At 31.4% G+C, this 18725-nt stretch overlaps 1 protein-coding gene across 1 annotated transcript in view; it reads right to left on the minus strand.

Annotated features, from left to right (window-relative positions):
* Nucleotides 1–18725, minus strand: part of LOC139424914 (uncharacterized) — a 336554-nt gene that overhangs the window by 134181 nt on the left and 183648 nt on the right. Inside the window, exon 5 of the mRNA XM_071177022.1 lies at nt 17790–17861. Within this exon, the coding sequence (XP_071033123.1) occupies nt 17790–17861 (72 nt within the window). The remainder of the gene's footprint in view (nt 1–17789; nt 17862–18725) is intronic.

The raw sequence follows: 18725 nt of genomic DNA on the forward strand, positions 1-18725 counted from the left end.
TATATATATATAAAACCCCAAACAAATATAAAATGTCCAGATTAATTATCACAGAAATATATTATGCAACATTTTGAGTTATTCGTTATTTACTAAATATTCCGAGATTATTCAAAGAGAATTTTAATTAAGGCTATCGAGAAAGTCTTTTTTCTCCAGCGCTCTCTCATAAAAACCTTCGTAGGTTTTATATTTCATCTATGTTGTCTTTTTCTGTCCTCGTAATTAAATAATATTCATTAGCTTACTGCAGTGGATTACGTGGACATAGGTCACCTAAGCACAGTAAAAGCTGGACATAACGAGTTGCTCGATATGACATTGAGACGCATTTCCAAATCTCAATCAAAAGGCTAATAATTAAGATTCAAAAATTGTAATTGTATGTTTATAACGAGATGAGCGCTATTATGACATAAACAATCTGATTTATGGAAATAAATTTTTGCTAAATATTATTTTGCTAAATATTTCGGAAAACGTTTCAGTGGAAGACGTTTTCATCTATTTATTGCATCACATGCAGAAAAGCAGAAAACGAACTTAGTTTCCTTTTTTTTTTTTAAAGTTTTCGTAATGCGTGTGTGACTTCTGGCTAAGTTATCGTCCTAACAAAAAAAAAAGTTTTTCTGCATTTTTTTAGAAATCCTGCAATGCACTTCAAAAGAATGCGCCTTTTGTTGCTCACGTATCTATCACGCTCCCTTATTTCCCATCTTGATAAACTAAACTCAGTGGCGCGACAGCCCGTAGAGGGCCAAGGCCTACTGTGCCCATCTCAGTTTTCTTAACCTTAGGCTCTAGGGTGCAGGAGCAGATGTTCCGGTCAGGTGGTCAGCCGAACTCGGAACCCCCAGTGTTTAGTTCCCAAGTATGCTTGGTACTCTTGATAACCTTGATAATTTGCTTGGTACTCTTGATTCCCATCTTGATAACCTATGAATAAAATCAACTTTCGTTCTTATGATGTTAAAAGGTGTTGCACTTCTTGCAACAACTTGTTTTGATTTGAAAACTTTGATTTGGAAACATTAGACATTCTCTGCCTTTCAGAAAGTACGCTGCATAATTCAATTCTACAATCTGAAAGCAAAAACTCTAGGCATGTATTTTAAATCTAAATAATTGTTTAAAATAAAAAGATATAAATATGCCTCTTTTTATTGTTATTTCAACACTAGATGTGTGTTACAACGACAATTTCCTTTGAGGTTATGAACTGTCTTCACATTCATCAAAGCAACAGTATCAGCTTAACAATGCCCTATTTTACATGGATTCTTTAAATAATAATTGGATTCGGAAAGTGCAGAAAAGAAGAAGTGAATATTTGAAACTCGTTGAATAAATTTAACTTAAAAAACTCCATTACGGATCAATTCCATGTAAAGTTGGTTGTATATTGAAACATTGCATTCGTCATCCTGATCGCCAAATGGTAAAAAGGAGCGATTTTATTATTCCGGAATCAGGAAAGCTCTGCGCAAACCCAAGAATCAATTGCTCTCCAATCAACGGACTAGATTTGACCCAGATTCAGGACTCGATAACTTAGTTGTGCTTATGAAGACAACTTCCTTAAAATGCTCCAGGAAGAAAAGAAAAAATAAATCCTGCGTTTCGGAAATGGGATATTTATTCTGTCAGTTTATTTTATTTAGAAAAAAAAGACTTCTCTTTGAGGGTATTGACATCGGAGAAACTACACATTTATTTTAATATTAAAAAGCGAAAATCAATGGGGGGAAAAATTGAGATTAGATAGATAATGTATTTGAGAAAAGTGTTTCATCGCAAAAATAAAGGAATTTTTATCATTGTTTAGAGCGACTATAAATCTCGCATTTAATTAAAATAAAAGATTAATAGGAATAATAGTTTATAGACACTGATGGCGCTTTATGACGGACGAATTTAATTGGGTATACTATAGCCTACGTCACTTGTGTTATTCCTACTAAATTTAACCCATGAACGGCATTTTCTGCGAGCCTAACTTCAAGCCACAAATAAACAAACGAAGTGTTTGATCGTTTAAATAGCTGCTCGCCAGATTTTATTGCATTATAAAGAAAAGTAATTGATATTCGATTTTTGATTAATAGATTTATGTGGATAGTGGCATTTATGTGGATAGTGGCATAGAATTTAGCATTGCGTCATGGTAAATGTTATTCATACTAAGTGGAAGTAGTTGTGTTTTTTTTATATTATACCCAATTAAATTAATAAAGTGAGTTATAAATTTTAAAACATCGTTTTCAAAGTAGATTACTAAGAAGAATATTTTTTCATCAGATCTATAACAAAGTACAATTGTTGCTTGAGTTTTAAAGGACTTGTGGAGGATCAAATAAAAGTTTTTCAACTTACGGTTTTTGGTCTGAAAAATATTTTTTCTCTTTCCTTGTCAGCTTGAGAAAGCTTTTAAAATTGTTATTGTGATGTTGCTCATCACATATTTTCTCTTTCTACCTTTTCATTTATTTTATATTATTTATTTTAGCACTTTGAATTCCATTTCCATTCCAATTTGAATTTTTAATTTGCACCTCTATGCAAGCTGTAAGCTGTTGATCATCTTGTAGTAAGCTGTAACGCCTTCCAGAACTTTCTAGATGTAAACAAAGCAGAATATCAGTTATGAAATTGTTCCTTTTACGAAGATTTTTAAACTTTGAGTGAATTGTATGTTAAGTGAAGATCATAAGACACTGTTCTCAGCAGACAAACATCACTGGGGGTTACCACTTTGATCTGCCTGAGAATGAATAGAGATGTCGCTCTTCATTACAACTGTTCTACAGTAAAGTGCTCGATTTCGCGTGCAGAGCGGGAAGACCATTCCCTACGCAGATGAACTGTGATAGTATGTCTTCGGATCATTATTCACTGGGATGCTTTCCATACTGTCACTCTCTGTGCAGCTTTATTGCGACATAAATAGAGTTCTAATACTGTACGATGATTACATTATCTTGCCTATGATGTGATATTGCTTAGTTCGATTTTATTTGAATTAAAAATTTTATGTGATATTTTAGTCAAGAATCTTTGGATATCCCCTCCCAGTCTCTTATATTTAACTTCTGTTCCTTCTTTTGAAAAAATAAATAAATAAAATTCGCCAATTCAGGTGAATTGTGGAATCACAAGAAAACATTTACAGAAAATGCACGATGAACGATCAGATAGAGAAACACATATTTTTGATTCAAATTATATTAACAAAAATGTCGTTCATATAGTGAACTAGGAAAACACTCGAGATTAATTAGACTTTTGAAGAAACTGATATAAAGGGCAGGAATTGTTAAATTTCTGGAACACATGATATTGTACCTCAGTATGCTTCAGTGAAACCTTATACACACACTGCTGGTCTTTCACACATTACCTTTAAAATATTCTGAATATGAAAGGAGTTTAATAACCCCTAATAAGAAAAAATTTCTTTTTGAGAAGAGAATAAAATGAAGGTTTAAGAAAAGAAACTGATGAAAAGCGTTGGAAGAATTGTTAAATTTCTGGAAAATACGATTACACCTCTTCCTCATTTAGGCTTAAGGAATATTTCATATTCCATTTTCAAGGGATTATGATAGTATTGTTTAAAAATCTTTCCGATATTTTATTCAAACAATGTTCATTCACTTATAAAATAATATTATAAATAAACATGCATTTTAGTGATCTATGAAATAATTATTTCGTATTTTATCGGAAGTATAGATGAAATTCAGAACTAAATGCTTTTATTTTATCGAAATAGATATTCCATATTAAATTATAGATTTTATGAATAAATCAAACCAGTCTTGATTGTAGGAACGATTATCTTTATTCCATTTTCCAATACAGATGAGTGAAAAGGCATTTAAGTTATTTAAATAAAGTATTCACTTATTCTCATTCATTTGCACTTTGTTTCTATTTTCAGCAATGCTTTCAAATATTTACACACACAATACCTGACTAAAAGTATGTTCATTTGAAGCCTCACGATGGGGGGCGTTTATGGTTTGGCCTGGATCCTTCAATTCCTGTGGTTGAAAATATGAAACGCGCAATGCTGCTCTTTCTCCCAATTCTATGACAATATTGTGGATATTTTTGTTACAGCAAGAGAAGCACTCCATCTAAGCGTCGGGACTTTCGTAGTTATTGTTTGATGAAATGGGTGTTCAAAATCAGGACTGGCTTTTCTAAATCCCAGACAACAACTTTGTGACGAATTATATCTCTGATTATGTAATTGGTTAAACCTGCCATCACTCGCAGCAGCATAACTTCGGAACAAAATGATTTTCTTAACAATCACCTTCTTTTTTGGCACAATCTTGCATAAGCGAAGTAATTTCCGATTGTTTTAGAAGTAAATCTCTTAAAAATAGCTAAAGACCCTATCAAAAATCATTAGAAAGGTTTTCGATTTCTTCCAATGTTATATTGCAGACGATAATATGATTTCAATGCCTAAACCCAAGGTTGCAAAAGGGTAGTAGAGTTTGCTGGTAAAGAAAATGCTTCGAGCAAACTTTACAATGCATAGAGAACATCTGCAGAACATGTCCACAAGTAGAATGCATGTTACTGTGCATGACCGAAATTGGTGGTTGTTGACTTCCACCAGGGAATGTTGACAATCACATAGTCGCTTTGGTAAATGTCCGAAATATATACTAGGTCTAGTTAAGTAACACTGCCCGGTACGACGTACATCAATGTTCTTTTAAGATCATATGCCACTACCCAGTGTGCATTTAACCGGTACTTCGGAAACTGATGTTTCTTCCAATCTATCCTCATCAGATATCGAATAAATTAATATGAAATCGAACGAAACAAATATTTCGGACATTCACCGAAGTGACTATGTGATTGTTGACATTCACCGGTGAAAGTCGACATTCTCTCGATTTTAGTCATTCACGGTAACATGTACAGTGAATTCGCGATAACTCGAATCTGATAGGACTGACGAAACACTTCGACACATCGGAAGTTCGACTTACCGTTAGTTTCGGTTTTGGACTTTCAAAACATTGTCGGATTATTTAATTAATGCTTATTAATTACAAATCTTCTAATTGCTTTCAATATTTAAGATCATTTTTCTGACTAGCCATTTACGATAAGACTGTTTGAAGCACTTTATGATACCCTGGTCCATCGGCTGCAACTTTGCTGTTGTGTTTGGCGGGAGAAACTGCAAGCTCACTGCTTTCAAATTAGGTAGATCACTATGAGCTGTGCATTTATCCATAAAGAGTATCACTTTTCTTTTTTTTAGCGAAGAATTTCCGATTCAATTTTCTTACATAGTCTTCAAATAAAACTGATGTCATCCGAAACCTTTTGTTAGACTTGTAATCCAAGGGATACGTTTTTACATTCTTGAAACATCGGTGATTTCGGTATTTTCCGATAACAAGTAAGGGCAATTTCTCTGTCCCAGACGCATTTCCTCCAACCAGGACAGTCAAACGTTTCTTGCTCATTTTACCCCCTGAGCAGTTTTCGTCCTTAAACATCATAGTCTTATTTGGAAGACATTTAAAAAATAAACCCATTTCATCAATACTGAAAACATCATTTTAACTGTATCCTTGAAGCAAATTTGGTAACGTTTCATATAACCGCTGTTCACATACTTTAAGAGGGACAGCTTCAGCTTCTCCATGAAGAGTGCGAAAGACATTGTGTGAGTGTTGCAATGTAAGAAGCAAGATATCAGCTCCTAGGTTTTTTTTTCTTGCTTTAAGAGATCCAAAAACAAATCGAGTTAAAGGGAGTAGAATTCGAGTAATCGAGATTAATTAACATGAAATTGAAAATAAAAGGGTCGGGACCTGATAAAAAAATCGAGTTATAGTAATATTCGAGTTATAGCGAATTGAGTTTATATGGTATAGTTTGTTGTTCCGCTTACGCATACAATCATTGAAATTAAAGTTTTTGTACCCAAGCAGTGTTTTTTTCTGGCATGGAAACGAAGTTTTTTTTCTTCACAGATTTCTAAAAACAAGCATAACACTAAACGATCACATAAAGCGATGATTTTTACGTGGAAATGAGCAGAGGAAATCCTGCCCGAGGGATTTCGATAACAATAATCGTTTTCGATTTTTCCAGCGATTTTGATGAAGTGACTTTTAAAGTACATAAGCAGTTCTCATAAGCACTGTCCTGAAGTCATTCACATAGGATGCTTGAAAAAAAATATTGGATTCCTTGCTTCAATAAATCCTCCTTTTCAGTTTTTTTTTTTACTTAGTTGTCTTTTAAATCAAACGAAAATATTTTAAAGTTGTCATCTTACTATATTTTTTAACGATTTGCAAAATATTCATATGTTTTCTTCACCATGCTCCTCACTATCTGTGATAGGGAAAATTTATTTATTTTCAAAAATAATATTGCCCATCCTCTCTCAAGTAGCCTTCTCTATCCTCAAGATTTTTTTTACTCTACATAAATTTCCTTGCTTCCATTTCAAACGATTTCGAATCATAATAAAACGGGTAAAAATTTGAAGTAAAACTTCGATATTAATTATGAGATTGTTACATGAAGTGGTCAATAAAATGTATTATAAGAGGAGAGGTCTGGTCAGTGAACCTGTTTTTTTTTATATTTATTTTATTTGCCCGAATAAAAAAAAAAGAAGATTCCAAGTGAAAGCAGTTATTTTAGGATACATCAAAAAGGCAAGCTATCCAATTCCTCTCTTTCTTATCATATCCAATAAGACAGAAATATAATCTAAAAATATATTTCTGTTTTTTTTTTTTCCAAGTGCTGCTTTGATTCGAAGAATGAAGGGGTAAAAGTACTTCGATTTTTATGTTTGTTTCAAATCAACATGAAAAGGAAAGATTGGGTTGAGTGGATAAAATATAGTTTGGCTTTCGAATATAATTTGGGTTGTGTACCTTTATCGAGAATTTCTGATAGGAAATTTTCCCTCTCCCAGGAAAAAAAAATTCGACGGGAAATATGAGACTTGATGTACACCAAGTAGCTATAGATGAAGTGGTTGCTTTATTTAAAAATGCTACATAGTATGAAGATCTCGACGAATTTTGTTCTTCGAAGATTTAAACATACGTATATATGTTTTTTTTCTTCTTTTTTGCATATTCTGAGAAATGCTTTTGATACTTTATGGAAACGTTCATTTAAAGACAAAGTTAATAGTTTTGAAAAAATTTTATTGATATTTATTAAAAGTTTTATTTCTATATTGGAATTTATATTCAAAATAGAAAAAAATGCATTTAATTTTAAGACTAAGTTAATAGTTTGGAAAAAAGTTTTGCTGATAATCCAATAGGAAATTACACTTGCTCGCCGAAAATGACAGCATATCTTTAAAAATAATAAAATGCATACCTGTTTTTGATACTGCTGGGCGCCCTCTTAAAATTATATGAATTTTTTTCTATTAATTGGAATTTATATTCAATATAGAAAGTATGCATATAATTTTGAGACTAAGAAAATAGTTTGGAAAAAAGATTGGTTGATAATCCAACAGGAAATTATACTTGCTCACCGAAAATGACAGCACATGTTTAAATATAGTAAAATGCATAGCCATTTTGGACCCTTTTAAAATTATATGCATTTTTTCTCCATATTGGAATTTATATTCAATAAATAAAAAAATGCATATAATTTTAAGACTAAGTTAGTAGTTTGGGAAAAAGTTTTGTTGATAATCCAACAGGAAATTATACTTGCTCGTTGAAAATGACAGCATATCTTTAAAAATAATAAAATGCATAGCTGTTTTTGATACTGCAGGGTGCCCTTTTGAAATTATATGCATTTTCTTTCTATATTGGAATTTATATTCAATATAGGAAAAAAATGCATATAATTTTAAGATTAAGTTAATAGTAGTTTGGAAAAAAGTTTTGCTGATAATCCAATAGGAAATTATACTTGCTCGCCGAAAATGACAGCATATCTTTAAAAACAATAAAATGCATAGTTGTTTTTAATATTGAAGGTTGCCCTCTTAAAATTATATGCATTTTTTTCGATATTGGAATTTATATTCAATGTTGTTTTGGGATCACTAAATAAATAAAAAAAAGGGACTTTTTATAAATCATGTCACTCTTGGAAGTTTTATAACCGCCGTTGAACAGCCGACCCTATTTTTGGACTTACGACTACTAAACAAAATAATAGGGGTATAAAAAGAGAAATTGATCATATTTAGTAAGACTTAAATATTATTGAATTTGATTATAAAAACATGAATTTAGCAAAAAGGTTCACTATTTCTCTAAACATTATGCCCATTACAGTCGAACTCGTTTATAACGAGCTCGGATTTAACGAGAACTCGGATTTACCGAGGGAAACGAGAATATTTGGTTGGATCAATGTTAAGTCTATGGAACAGAAGTCGCTTTTAACGAGCAAGACCCGGTTTTAGCGAGCAATATTTTTCCGTCTTGTAATCTTTTTTCTCATCTTTCTAGTCTTTCTGTCTTATCTTTTTNTGCCCATTATATAGCCAATATAAAAAAAATTTTTTCTTTAACTTTTGTTCTCGAACTATTTATAGTAAAAGCAAATACGATCATTTGATCAAAAGTTACGGAAAGTGTTCCCTTTTTTCTTTTGAAAAGTTCTTATTTTAACCAATTTACCTAGAGTATAAATATTCAACATATTTTTACAACTTAAACTACTGCTTACGAATTTCAAATACATTTATTTTGAATGAGCAACTATTGCATAAGATGTTTCATTATTTCTCCAGAGCTTATCTCGTTCAGTTTGCGTATAATATTCGACAAAAGAACAACCCAAATACTTCATTTCATTAAAGAATCCAGAAAACCGCCATTTTGGAACAATGCCAAAAATATTTTTTTCCCCGCTTTGTACCCGGAAGTGAACTATACCGAGTATAATAAAAGAATGGCAACAGAATTTTTACCATTTGCATGTATCGTTTGATAAAATTTGTTTACAGTTTATGATGCCATTTTTCACGTTTTATTTTACTTTTATTTTACTTCAATTTATACCACTTCAGTTTTGGGGTCAGTTTTATGTCAAAGTAAAAGAGATTAAATTTCCGTAAAATTTTCTTTCAGTGAAGTAAAATAAAGTTAAGTTTTACGACACCATCTCAATTTTAAATGTGACAACTTTAATCCTCATGCGAGTTTGAATACCTTGAATGCAGATTACTTCCGTTTTATTTACCCGGAAGTAATTCGATCGTTTAACATTGTAAATATTAAGAGTTAATTAAGTTTAATAATTTGAACTGTATTTAAATCAAAATGTTCCCCTTTTTATTGAAATGTGTAGTTAAATCTTAAGGGGAAAAAACCGATTAGAAAAGAATGAACTAACGATTCAATGAGATTATTTTCCTGAAGACTTACACATTTTTATACATTTTTACTTACAATTTTAGAGTATTTTGCGAGTGCATTTGGAAATGTTGAAGGTAAGTTTAAAATAAGCACTCAAGATGCTATAGAGTTATTGAACCAACGCGGTATTTTATAAATTTATTTGTCATTTATACACTATAAAAGTATTCATAATGCATGCATTTTAAACCATAACTCACACAGCACCCTTAAATGTATTTTTGAATTAATAAATTATTTGCTACTGTTTATACTTAAGTACTTCCGGGACATCAAACATTTTACTTATGGCGTAAGGGTCTACAAAATTTAAAAAATAGTAAAAGTAAAAATAAAATAAGAATGTTAAATTAATTTGACTTACAAAAAGGATTGCACGCCATTTTTCTAATTCCGGAAGGAGGTTCTTGCGAAAATTTAATACCGGAAGAAAACATGCCGAACAAAATTCATAAATACAAATTAGCTATTTCAATCTACTTAAAACGTTCGCGGGGAAGATATTTTTTTTTTCACATACCGGTAAAAATAATATTTCTTGTAGCAAAATATGAATAACTAATCTGGTTATTTTAGTTCGAAATTTAAATAGAAGTTGGTATTAATTTAATCCTTGGTCCTTTGCAAATCGAAATTCTATAAAAAATATCTAAGATATTACTATGTCTTACATTTTATTGAATAATTCTCCTTGTTTTGGCTTTCGTTAACAGTTCCTTAGTTTCGCTTTTCAACTTAAAGCAATTCTAATAGGGTAAATACACCGAAGATTAATTACTATTATTAGTGAATATATCCTTTTCTCGTTTTCTTGATGGCACAGGAAAACTACTCAATAATTACCAAGGGGTAAGTAACAAAAATATATTTAAATAGTTAACATGATTAATACGACACAATAGTAGACAATGCTACTACATTACAATGTAGATGTTCTTGCTTTTTACAAAATCTTTTTTACAGTTACGGTTACAATCTAATGATAAACTCCGCCATCTATCGGTGGTTCAATAACATGTATTTCTACACTTAGTAACAATAGCATAATTTATAACAATTAAGGTATCTTGTTCTCATGATATATTATATTTAATAAAATACATTGAGTTAATGGCAGCGATAGTGTTGTTGTTGTTTTACATAAGTATGAAAACAATTCACGAATAATATTAAGCAATAACCTAATATTTCCGGTTTTGACATTGCATAAAAGATTCTTAAAAGTTGAAAAAACAAGAATCTCCGAGTATACGTATTTTCCGAGAGTATACGTACTTAAACGAACTAATACGGCGTACCGAATTGAGGCGTGATCTGGGGTCGCTGGAGTAAAAAAGATTAGCTACATCAAAAAGTCCTCCACGAAGGAAAATTTCTCCCAATACTGGATCCAGGAGTTCCCTTGTCTTCTGGATTGGGTTCAAAATTACAAGGCTACGGAGTTGAACATTAGTAGTCGTGAACCCATAGAATTGGGTTGACTGTTCAACGACGGTTATAAAATAAAAATAAAATGAATCATGGTTTCTAGTTTCAAGAAGAACAGTGAACACTATATAGTTTGTCGAAAGTAAGAACTCCCCTACCCATTCGTTCGAACTCGTGGCGGTGACTTTGGTAACGAGGTATAATCATTGGTTGTTATTTGAGTTAATTGTTTAGAACAGGTTTCGCCTCAGGTCAGTGAGAAAAAAAGAATCTTATTCTTCGGTCTACTGTGTTAGCAATAGAGTGAAGAGAAGCTACCCTCCCTGAAATGCACTATTCTTGTTTATACAGACTTTGTGGCGGAGGGAGTTCTTACCATAGACAAACTATGGCAAGTTTTACAGCACGAAAACAATTTTACTGATGCTATGCCAAATTTTATGATTTAGAATTTCTCTTACTGTTGCTGCAACCATTACTATTGCAGAATGTTCATTTCAAGACGGATGTTGATAAAAAAACGTATGACTGATAAAAACTGATAAAAAACATATTTGAGATCAATGATGACTAATATTGGTAGCCTGGCGCTCATTTCTATTGAGAATAATCTATCAACTTCTTTTGTTATAATTTATAATAGACAATCTTGTTGCTCAATAAGCTAAAAAAATTGCACTATAATTAACTCATTAACATATATATTAACATATTTAAGCAATATTTCCTATTCCTGGGATCGATTATTCATACGAATTAGTTTAATTTATATTTCCAAATCTGCCTAATTTCATTTCAGTTAATGATCCCTTTTATCAGGAGAGTCATTTTTGAAATAATAATATAAATTCAACTTTCATGTCATGAAAATTAATTGTAATAAAAATTTCAATTATTGCCCATTTGAGAGTTTGTGGAGTCCAATCCCTAAGAATTGTCGCGGATAATGTGAACAAAAATAAAAAGCAGGGTTGGCATGATTAAAAAAAATTTTACTTAAAAAAATAATTCATTAATTTATGTGATTCATTATGATTTGTCTTAATCATAGATTTATGTAAAAAATAAAGGCCGGGATAGCCTGGTTGGTAGGACGTTCGGCTCATGTTCGTAAGAACGGGAGTTTGAATCCCACCGGCCTAAGAAACTCCGTGTATTGAATGGTGACTAGTGCTCCTTAAATCTGTCTGGGTAACAAAGTCCTCCAAGTTTCCATAACAATTCAAAACCTCTGGGGGTACTGAATTAAAGATTGGTCGCTCTCTAATTCAGGTCAAAATTACGATAATTGGATGTATGAACGGGCCCGCCCTGTAAAACGGACTGTGACGTGTGTGTGACTGAAATCGTATTCTGGGCCATAGATGGCGCCACCGAAAAACAAGAGACGACCCTTTGCCTTCATTTGGTTTACCAAAGCAGACTTGCTAGTATTGGCAAATAGCAATAGAAACAACAGTTGGAAAATATTATTTAGACGGTAATGCATTATCTAATATGTATTTAAGGATGAGATAATAAAACACTATCAAATCTCTTTGATAATAAACGTTTTATTCTTATAATTTGAGAAAAAAGTTAACAAAACAAAAAAAAAAAAAAAAAAAAAAAAAAAAAAAAAAAAAAAAAAAAACGAAATAAGAATTTTTTTTTTTTTGGTTCAAGAACTTAAATGTTGACAAGAATATAACTTTGAAATAATATTTTTTTATTCTTTTCATGTTATTTTCATGTTTTAATGTGCTTATTGTAGTATGTAAAATAATTTGCAGCTTCTCTATAAACAAATATATTTCAATTGCACGCATTTAATTTTATGCGTATTTATTCTAATACAAGTAATTTTAAATCTTATTATCTACTGGTAATTAAAGAATAAAGACTTGTTCCGCCAAGAATAATTTAATTTAAAAATGCCTTCTGAACTAAACTTTTCATTCGATAAATTGATTCTCTGTGTTTACAATTCATTTAGGTTTGATGGAAAAAAAGTAACTGACTTCATTTGTTCAGTAATTAGTTTCTCATAATTAGATAATATTATATTAACCTTAGGTGGTTTTTAAAAATTTTAGTTGCAGTATTGTTGCTAAATAATTTTAAGTATTATTTATACATTTGATCAGAGTTTTGATCGTTAAACGAGAAAAGTATTTGAAGAAAAAAATCTGTTGGAAATAAAAATATCCAATGCTGTCTATGCTATCCAATCCGAAAATCGGGGGTCTCTTGGGTTGACGAAAGGTTTCAATCGTACTATTTTTCTGAAACTGAAGTTACCAGAACTGCTATTGTTTCTGGTAACTATGCCTACTTTTCCGTTTCATTGACGTCACTTTCGGGTTACCGGAATTTTTGTTTGTCGCGATTGGTCATTCATTTATTTTCATATATATTAATTTAGTTTCTAAGTTTAACCTTTGTTATTCTTTTACAATTAGTTGCTCGGTTATTAACCCCTTCCTTCTCGCTACCGTGAAAATGATGGGATGCAGTGTTCAGTAGTAACGCGCCAATAAGTATAAAACTAATTCATTTCTTTTGCCCGGAAAACATTTTATTTCGGAAAACATTACACACCAGATGGCAGTACCAGGATATTTTTAAGGTAATTGTAGATGGTTAGTTTAATTTAAACTAGATGTCAGCACTAATCAAATACGTGTATTTGGTAAAATAGGCACTTTTATGACCGTTTTCCTGAAAATTAACCGATTGTTAAGGGGTTAACTATCCTTGTGTCTCATCTCTACGAGGAATGTCTGAAAAAATTAAATACTTTTTGAACTGGGGTTAAAGGGTAAGAGAGCGATTATTGACTGGTGTAAGCTTGATGGTAGATTATTATTTTCATTTGAAAGAACGAAAGGAACAAACGGATGGTTTCGAATTTCCGTGATAAAGGTGGAAATTCTCATCGGTATCTGAGGAACGGTCCGAGGAGAGTAGAATTTAATTTATTTTAAACGCCTGTTTTTCAGATAGTATACTTACTTCATAAACAAGTTCGCTTCGTAATGAGAACTGCTATCATGAACGATTTTAGATATAGCGTGTGAATAAAGTAAGAATTAGGAACGTTAGAAAACCAATCAATGGATCAGTGAATAGGCTTATTAACAACGGGTCAGCAATAAATAGCTGTGAATTTATGGGCGATTCATTGGAGGGCATTATAATGAACTAGTGGGCTGCGCCCCCTGGTTGCTAACGCTCGCCAACCCCCGAAAATTGCTACGCAATCTTATATGGTTTGCTTCGCAAACCAAGCTCGCTTCTCTCGCTACTAACTTAGGTACATTGCAAATGCACAAAATTCTAAGAATTCAAAACAATCATTCAAATCCATATACCAACTTTTTTTTTCAAAAAAAAATTACATCTTTTTAGTAAATACTAAGTCATTAAAATAAATTTGAATTTAAATAAATGACATGTAATTCCTTAAACCTATTAGAAATGTGCTATAGTATAAAATCTTAAAACGTAACAGCACGACTGAGACTCATTTTTCAATGAATAACTAATAACAATAATAACACAAATAAATTCGTGATAAATATAAATCATAAATCGTCAAATAAATTCGTAATTCATAAATTCGTGAAAAAAAGCGCTTTTTCGACAAAATACTAAAATAAAGATCTATCGACAAAGACTACTCACTTCTGCCTAGCTTAATAGTATGAGATTGCCACAGCTTATGCTCTCTCAGGTTATTTCAGTTTCCGTTTTTAAAAGCGCTATATGTTGAGCCACCTCAGCTAGATTTGGCATGTGACATTTTTAGTGGCAATCATTGGTCGATTTTCTAGCGTTGCCATTCGAGGAGTTGTAATGAGACTTTTTTTGTCGCCGTGTAAGAGAAATATATATATATAAATAGTCTAATCGATGACTCAGTTTGTAAATGCATAAAAATGTTTACTAACCTATAAATTGCTTGACGGGCAGTCGACGACAGCCATTTATCAGTTTTTAAAATAATTTTTAACAAAATGACGACATGAATTTTTATCAATAATTTTTGAATGCAAAATACGACAATAATTTTTATTGTGTATGAAACTGCAAAAATAATTAATTTTGAAGAGACAATAAATAAAACTGTTACCATTGCTATCGCACGAAAAAATAAATTTTAAAGTTTATGCTTGTATATTTGTAATATAAGAGATTATGCTCAATAATAATATTACCTGTAATAAATATTCGTTCTAGATTACTGGAGGTAATATTCTCATTAATTAAACTAACGGCTTTCTTTCTTTCTTTTTTTTTGTTTGTCTTGAATACGTTAATTGCTATTTATCTTTTTAATATCTGTCCTAAATGAGAATTTTATTTTATTTTATAACCGTCGTTGAACAGGCGACCCAATTTTATGGGTTTACGACTATAAATGTTCAACTCCGCAGCCTTGTCATTTTGAACCCAATCCAGAAGACAAGGGAACTTCTGGATCGAGTATTGGGAGGAATTTTGTCTTCATGTAGGACTTTTTGGTGAAGCTAACCAGCATTTGCATCACATAGAGAGACCACGAGAACCTCCCACAGTCAGCCTGTCGGCAAGGGGACTCTAACCCATGATCCGTCTACCACTGATGATATTTCACGTCAGCACTGTGGTCGGTGTAAGCCGGATGCGGAATTCGTATCGACTGGGATTCGAACCCGGTTTGCCTCATTGGATGGCGAATGCTCTAACCCCTGAGCCATCGCAGCTCTAAATGAGATTTTAGGTTTTTTTTCTATTTTTAAAAAAGGAGATAAGGAGTAAAAAAAAGAAGAATTTTCTACGGCGTTATGACTACACAAGTGAAACAATTTTAGTTATTTGAAAGTTTTCTTAAAAGAACAAAACAAATTTGAGTTTTAAGGCACACGAAACGAAAACGTCTTCCGCGGGCACTGAAGGGATCTACGCTAGAAGAAGGGGGAACAAAAAGTGAGACGACACACATTTTGGTTAAAATAAAAAAAATTATTCCCTGGTTAAAAAGAGGAAAAAAAGTTCCTATTTCGTTGTTAATATATGCCAAAAGAAGTATACATCTGAGTATTATTGGTGTGTGTTATTAAAAAACACAAATGTTACTAAAAAACGAAGTTTGAAAATTAAAATTTGAAACATAATTACGTTTTTTTTGTGTTCATATATGTTTATGTATATTGTGTGCTAGTATATGTTTGTATAATGTAATGAAAAAATTAAGGAGGAGATCAACGAAGTTAAAAACAAAGTGAAACATCACATAAAAATTGGAAGAGCAAAAATTGCAACTACATTGATAAAGAAATATGAAACAACGAAAATAAAATTAATCGACACGAGACTGGGAAATCATTAATATTAACGCCTAAACTTCATTACTTTGGAGTATTTGTAAAACAATAAATTTTGGACTCGAGTGGAATTGTGGGATAAATACCACCCGTTAAAGTGAATGAACTCTAGATTATTGGGGATTTATTGTGTTGTTATCTTGACATTTTGAATTAAACATTCGACAATTCAGCAAAATGTGTCTGTAACAAATGATTTGTTTCATATAGGCTTTTGTTTAATTATCTCTTATTCTGTTGAAGTTTACGTCACAGTTTGGTTTGTTCGCGCAGGACCTAGAAACGGGAAATGGCGATGGTGTACAAGAAATACAATGGAATAAAAAACAAAAACTTCACAATCGGATTTTTTAAAAATTATTTATAAACTGGTACTAAGAGATTGTAGTGTTCTGCAGTACAGAGAAATGTCGATACAGAATTGTTGTTTGAAGTACTGAAAGGATCATTTCTGTCGTGTAGTCTGAAGAAACTAAAGAGGAAAGATATGCTTGATGATATGAAAACCTCATTTGCTTCATCACGTCTGGCGAGTCTTGAGAATGGGTGCCTTTTTTTAGAGCTCGAAACTTATATTACAATCTTTATATATCTTTAGAAGCAAATGAGGTTTGTTTTTATATATCATCAGGTATATTGAGTTTATTTTTTTAAAAAAATTCCTTAAAGGAATTTTATTACAAATCTTTTCCCAATTAATTTTGCTTAAAATAAAGACTATCTATTCATTAATGTAGGGATCTCGTCGAAAATATAGGAAAAAAATTATTACCAAAGTTTATCATGATTGTTATTAGTAAAAAGACGGAGGCATGAAAAATATGAAAAAAAGCTTAGATTTCGACCATTTAGGCAATCCGTTTTATTTGAACGTGCTAAAAGTAAATAATTTTGCATTGCAGAACAAGCATGATTGTCTTTTTATTATTATTTTGAGATGCAAAAAAAAGAAATTTAAAAGACAAATAAGCTAATAATGAAAATATTTACACTTAGTGCTTATTCAACTGTAGACATCATGCTAGTTGTTTCTCTTATGAGTCACATTTTTTAGCTAATGTCGAGATTAGTTTTCGTTCTTATTAGTTCTCTGGCGAGTTTTTATAGAAGAAAAAAATATTGATAAAACAAAATAGACATTTTTTTGAAGAACTTGCTTCGTTTAATGAACCTTTTCGTATTCTCAAAAGTGATTTTATTCTGTACAGGGGAAGGAGGGGTTTCCATAGGAACCGGAGAGTCAATCAAGAACATTACCAATTGGTTACATTTGTTGAGAAAAATAGTGTATCGACACCATGCTCAATAAGTAAACATTTAACTTGTGCATTTGGTAAATAGCCGCACTGTTCAAAAGGTAGTCCAACTGTTTAGTAAACATCTTCAAAATTCACCAAGTAATCACATTTTTAATAAATGAGTTTTGCAAATAGTCATATCGTTCAGTCAATTAATACGTTTAATTGTCGACGAAATTAAATAAGATTCAAATAAAAGTTACAGAGTAAAACTAATGGAAGAAAACTCTTTATAGAATACACCGAATCGATTTATTTTCCTAATCGACTTATTTACTAGAAAAACAAGAAAAGAAGGAACTTACTTTCGGTGTTGGTCTTCTTTCCCCTTTTGCAGCCTGACTTTCCTGATGGTGATATCTTAGAAGGAACTTCCGCTGAAACAACAACACACATAGTTTATATATATATATAATGAAAACCTTTTTATATCTACATTCTACATACCGTACATTAGTTCATTAATAAAGAAATGTTTAAATTCGGAGGGGTTTCATCTCCCAAACATTCCCCAAAACTACGTCATTGTAAGTATATGCATATATATATGCAACATACATATATTTTATTAGTTCTATATTCTTGCACCTTATGTGCAGTAAGTAATACTTATTCATTTTCTTTGTTTTTCTTTCCTTTCCTTTTATGCTTTTTGTCTTTATTGTGGTATACATAAATTTCAATAATGGTTCGATAAGCTAGATTGATCAAATTTCAACTAGAACTGCGTACTTGCTAACAACTCACGTTTCAATCGTTTCTGGACCTCAAAAAGTTGAACTATTTGTTATATCTGATTTGATATTAATTTATTCGATGATATTATTATATTTATTCGATATTTTAATATCTGCTATAGATAGATCAGGAGAAATAGCAGGATGGCGAACGCACCATCCCCTGAGCCATCATGACTCAAATGCAATGGTTAATAATTTATGTTTATTAGTATATGATGTTCCAAATAGTGGGAATTTAAGGTTTAACTGAGGTCCTGTGTTCGAAAATTGTAGACGCAAGAAGGTCTTTCTTTCTAAAATAGTAATTGTGAAGAAAAAAAAGAAAATTTTTTTTTTCTATAACTTATACCTAAACAATTTTAATATTACCAGAAAGCATGTTTAAAAATAAGTTTATAATAAAGAATAAAAAAATTCAAAAACATTTTTTTTCTTTGTCAAATAAATGTGTATAAACATGGATATTGTTCTGGAACAACCGAGAAAATAATGGGAAACATA

Source organism: Parasteatoda tepidariorum, chromosome 2 (assembly GCF_043381705.1).
Source record: "Parasteatoda tepidariorum isolate YZ-2023 chromosome 2, CAS_Ptep_4.0, whole genome shotgun sequence".
In the NCBI taxonomy this organism is placed as follows: Eukaryota; Metazoa; Arthropoda; class Arachnida; order Araneae; family Theridiidae; genus Parasteatoda; species Parasteatoda tepidariorum.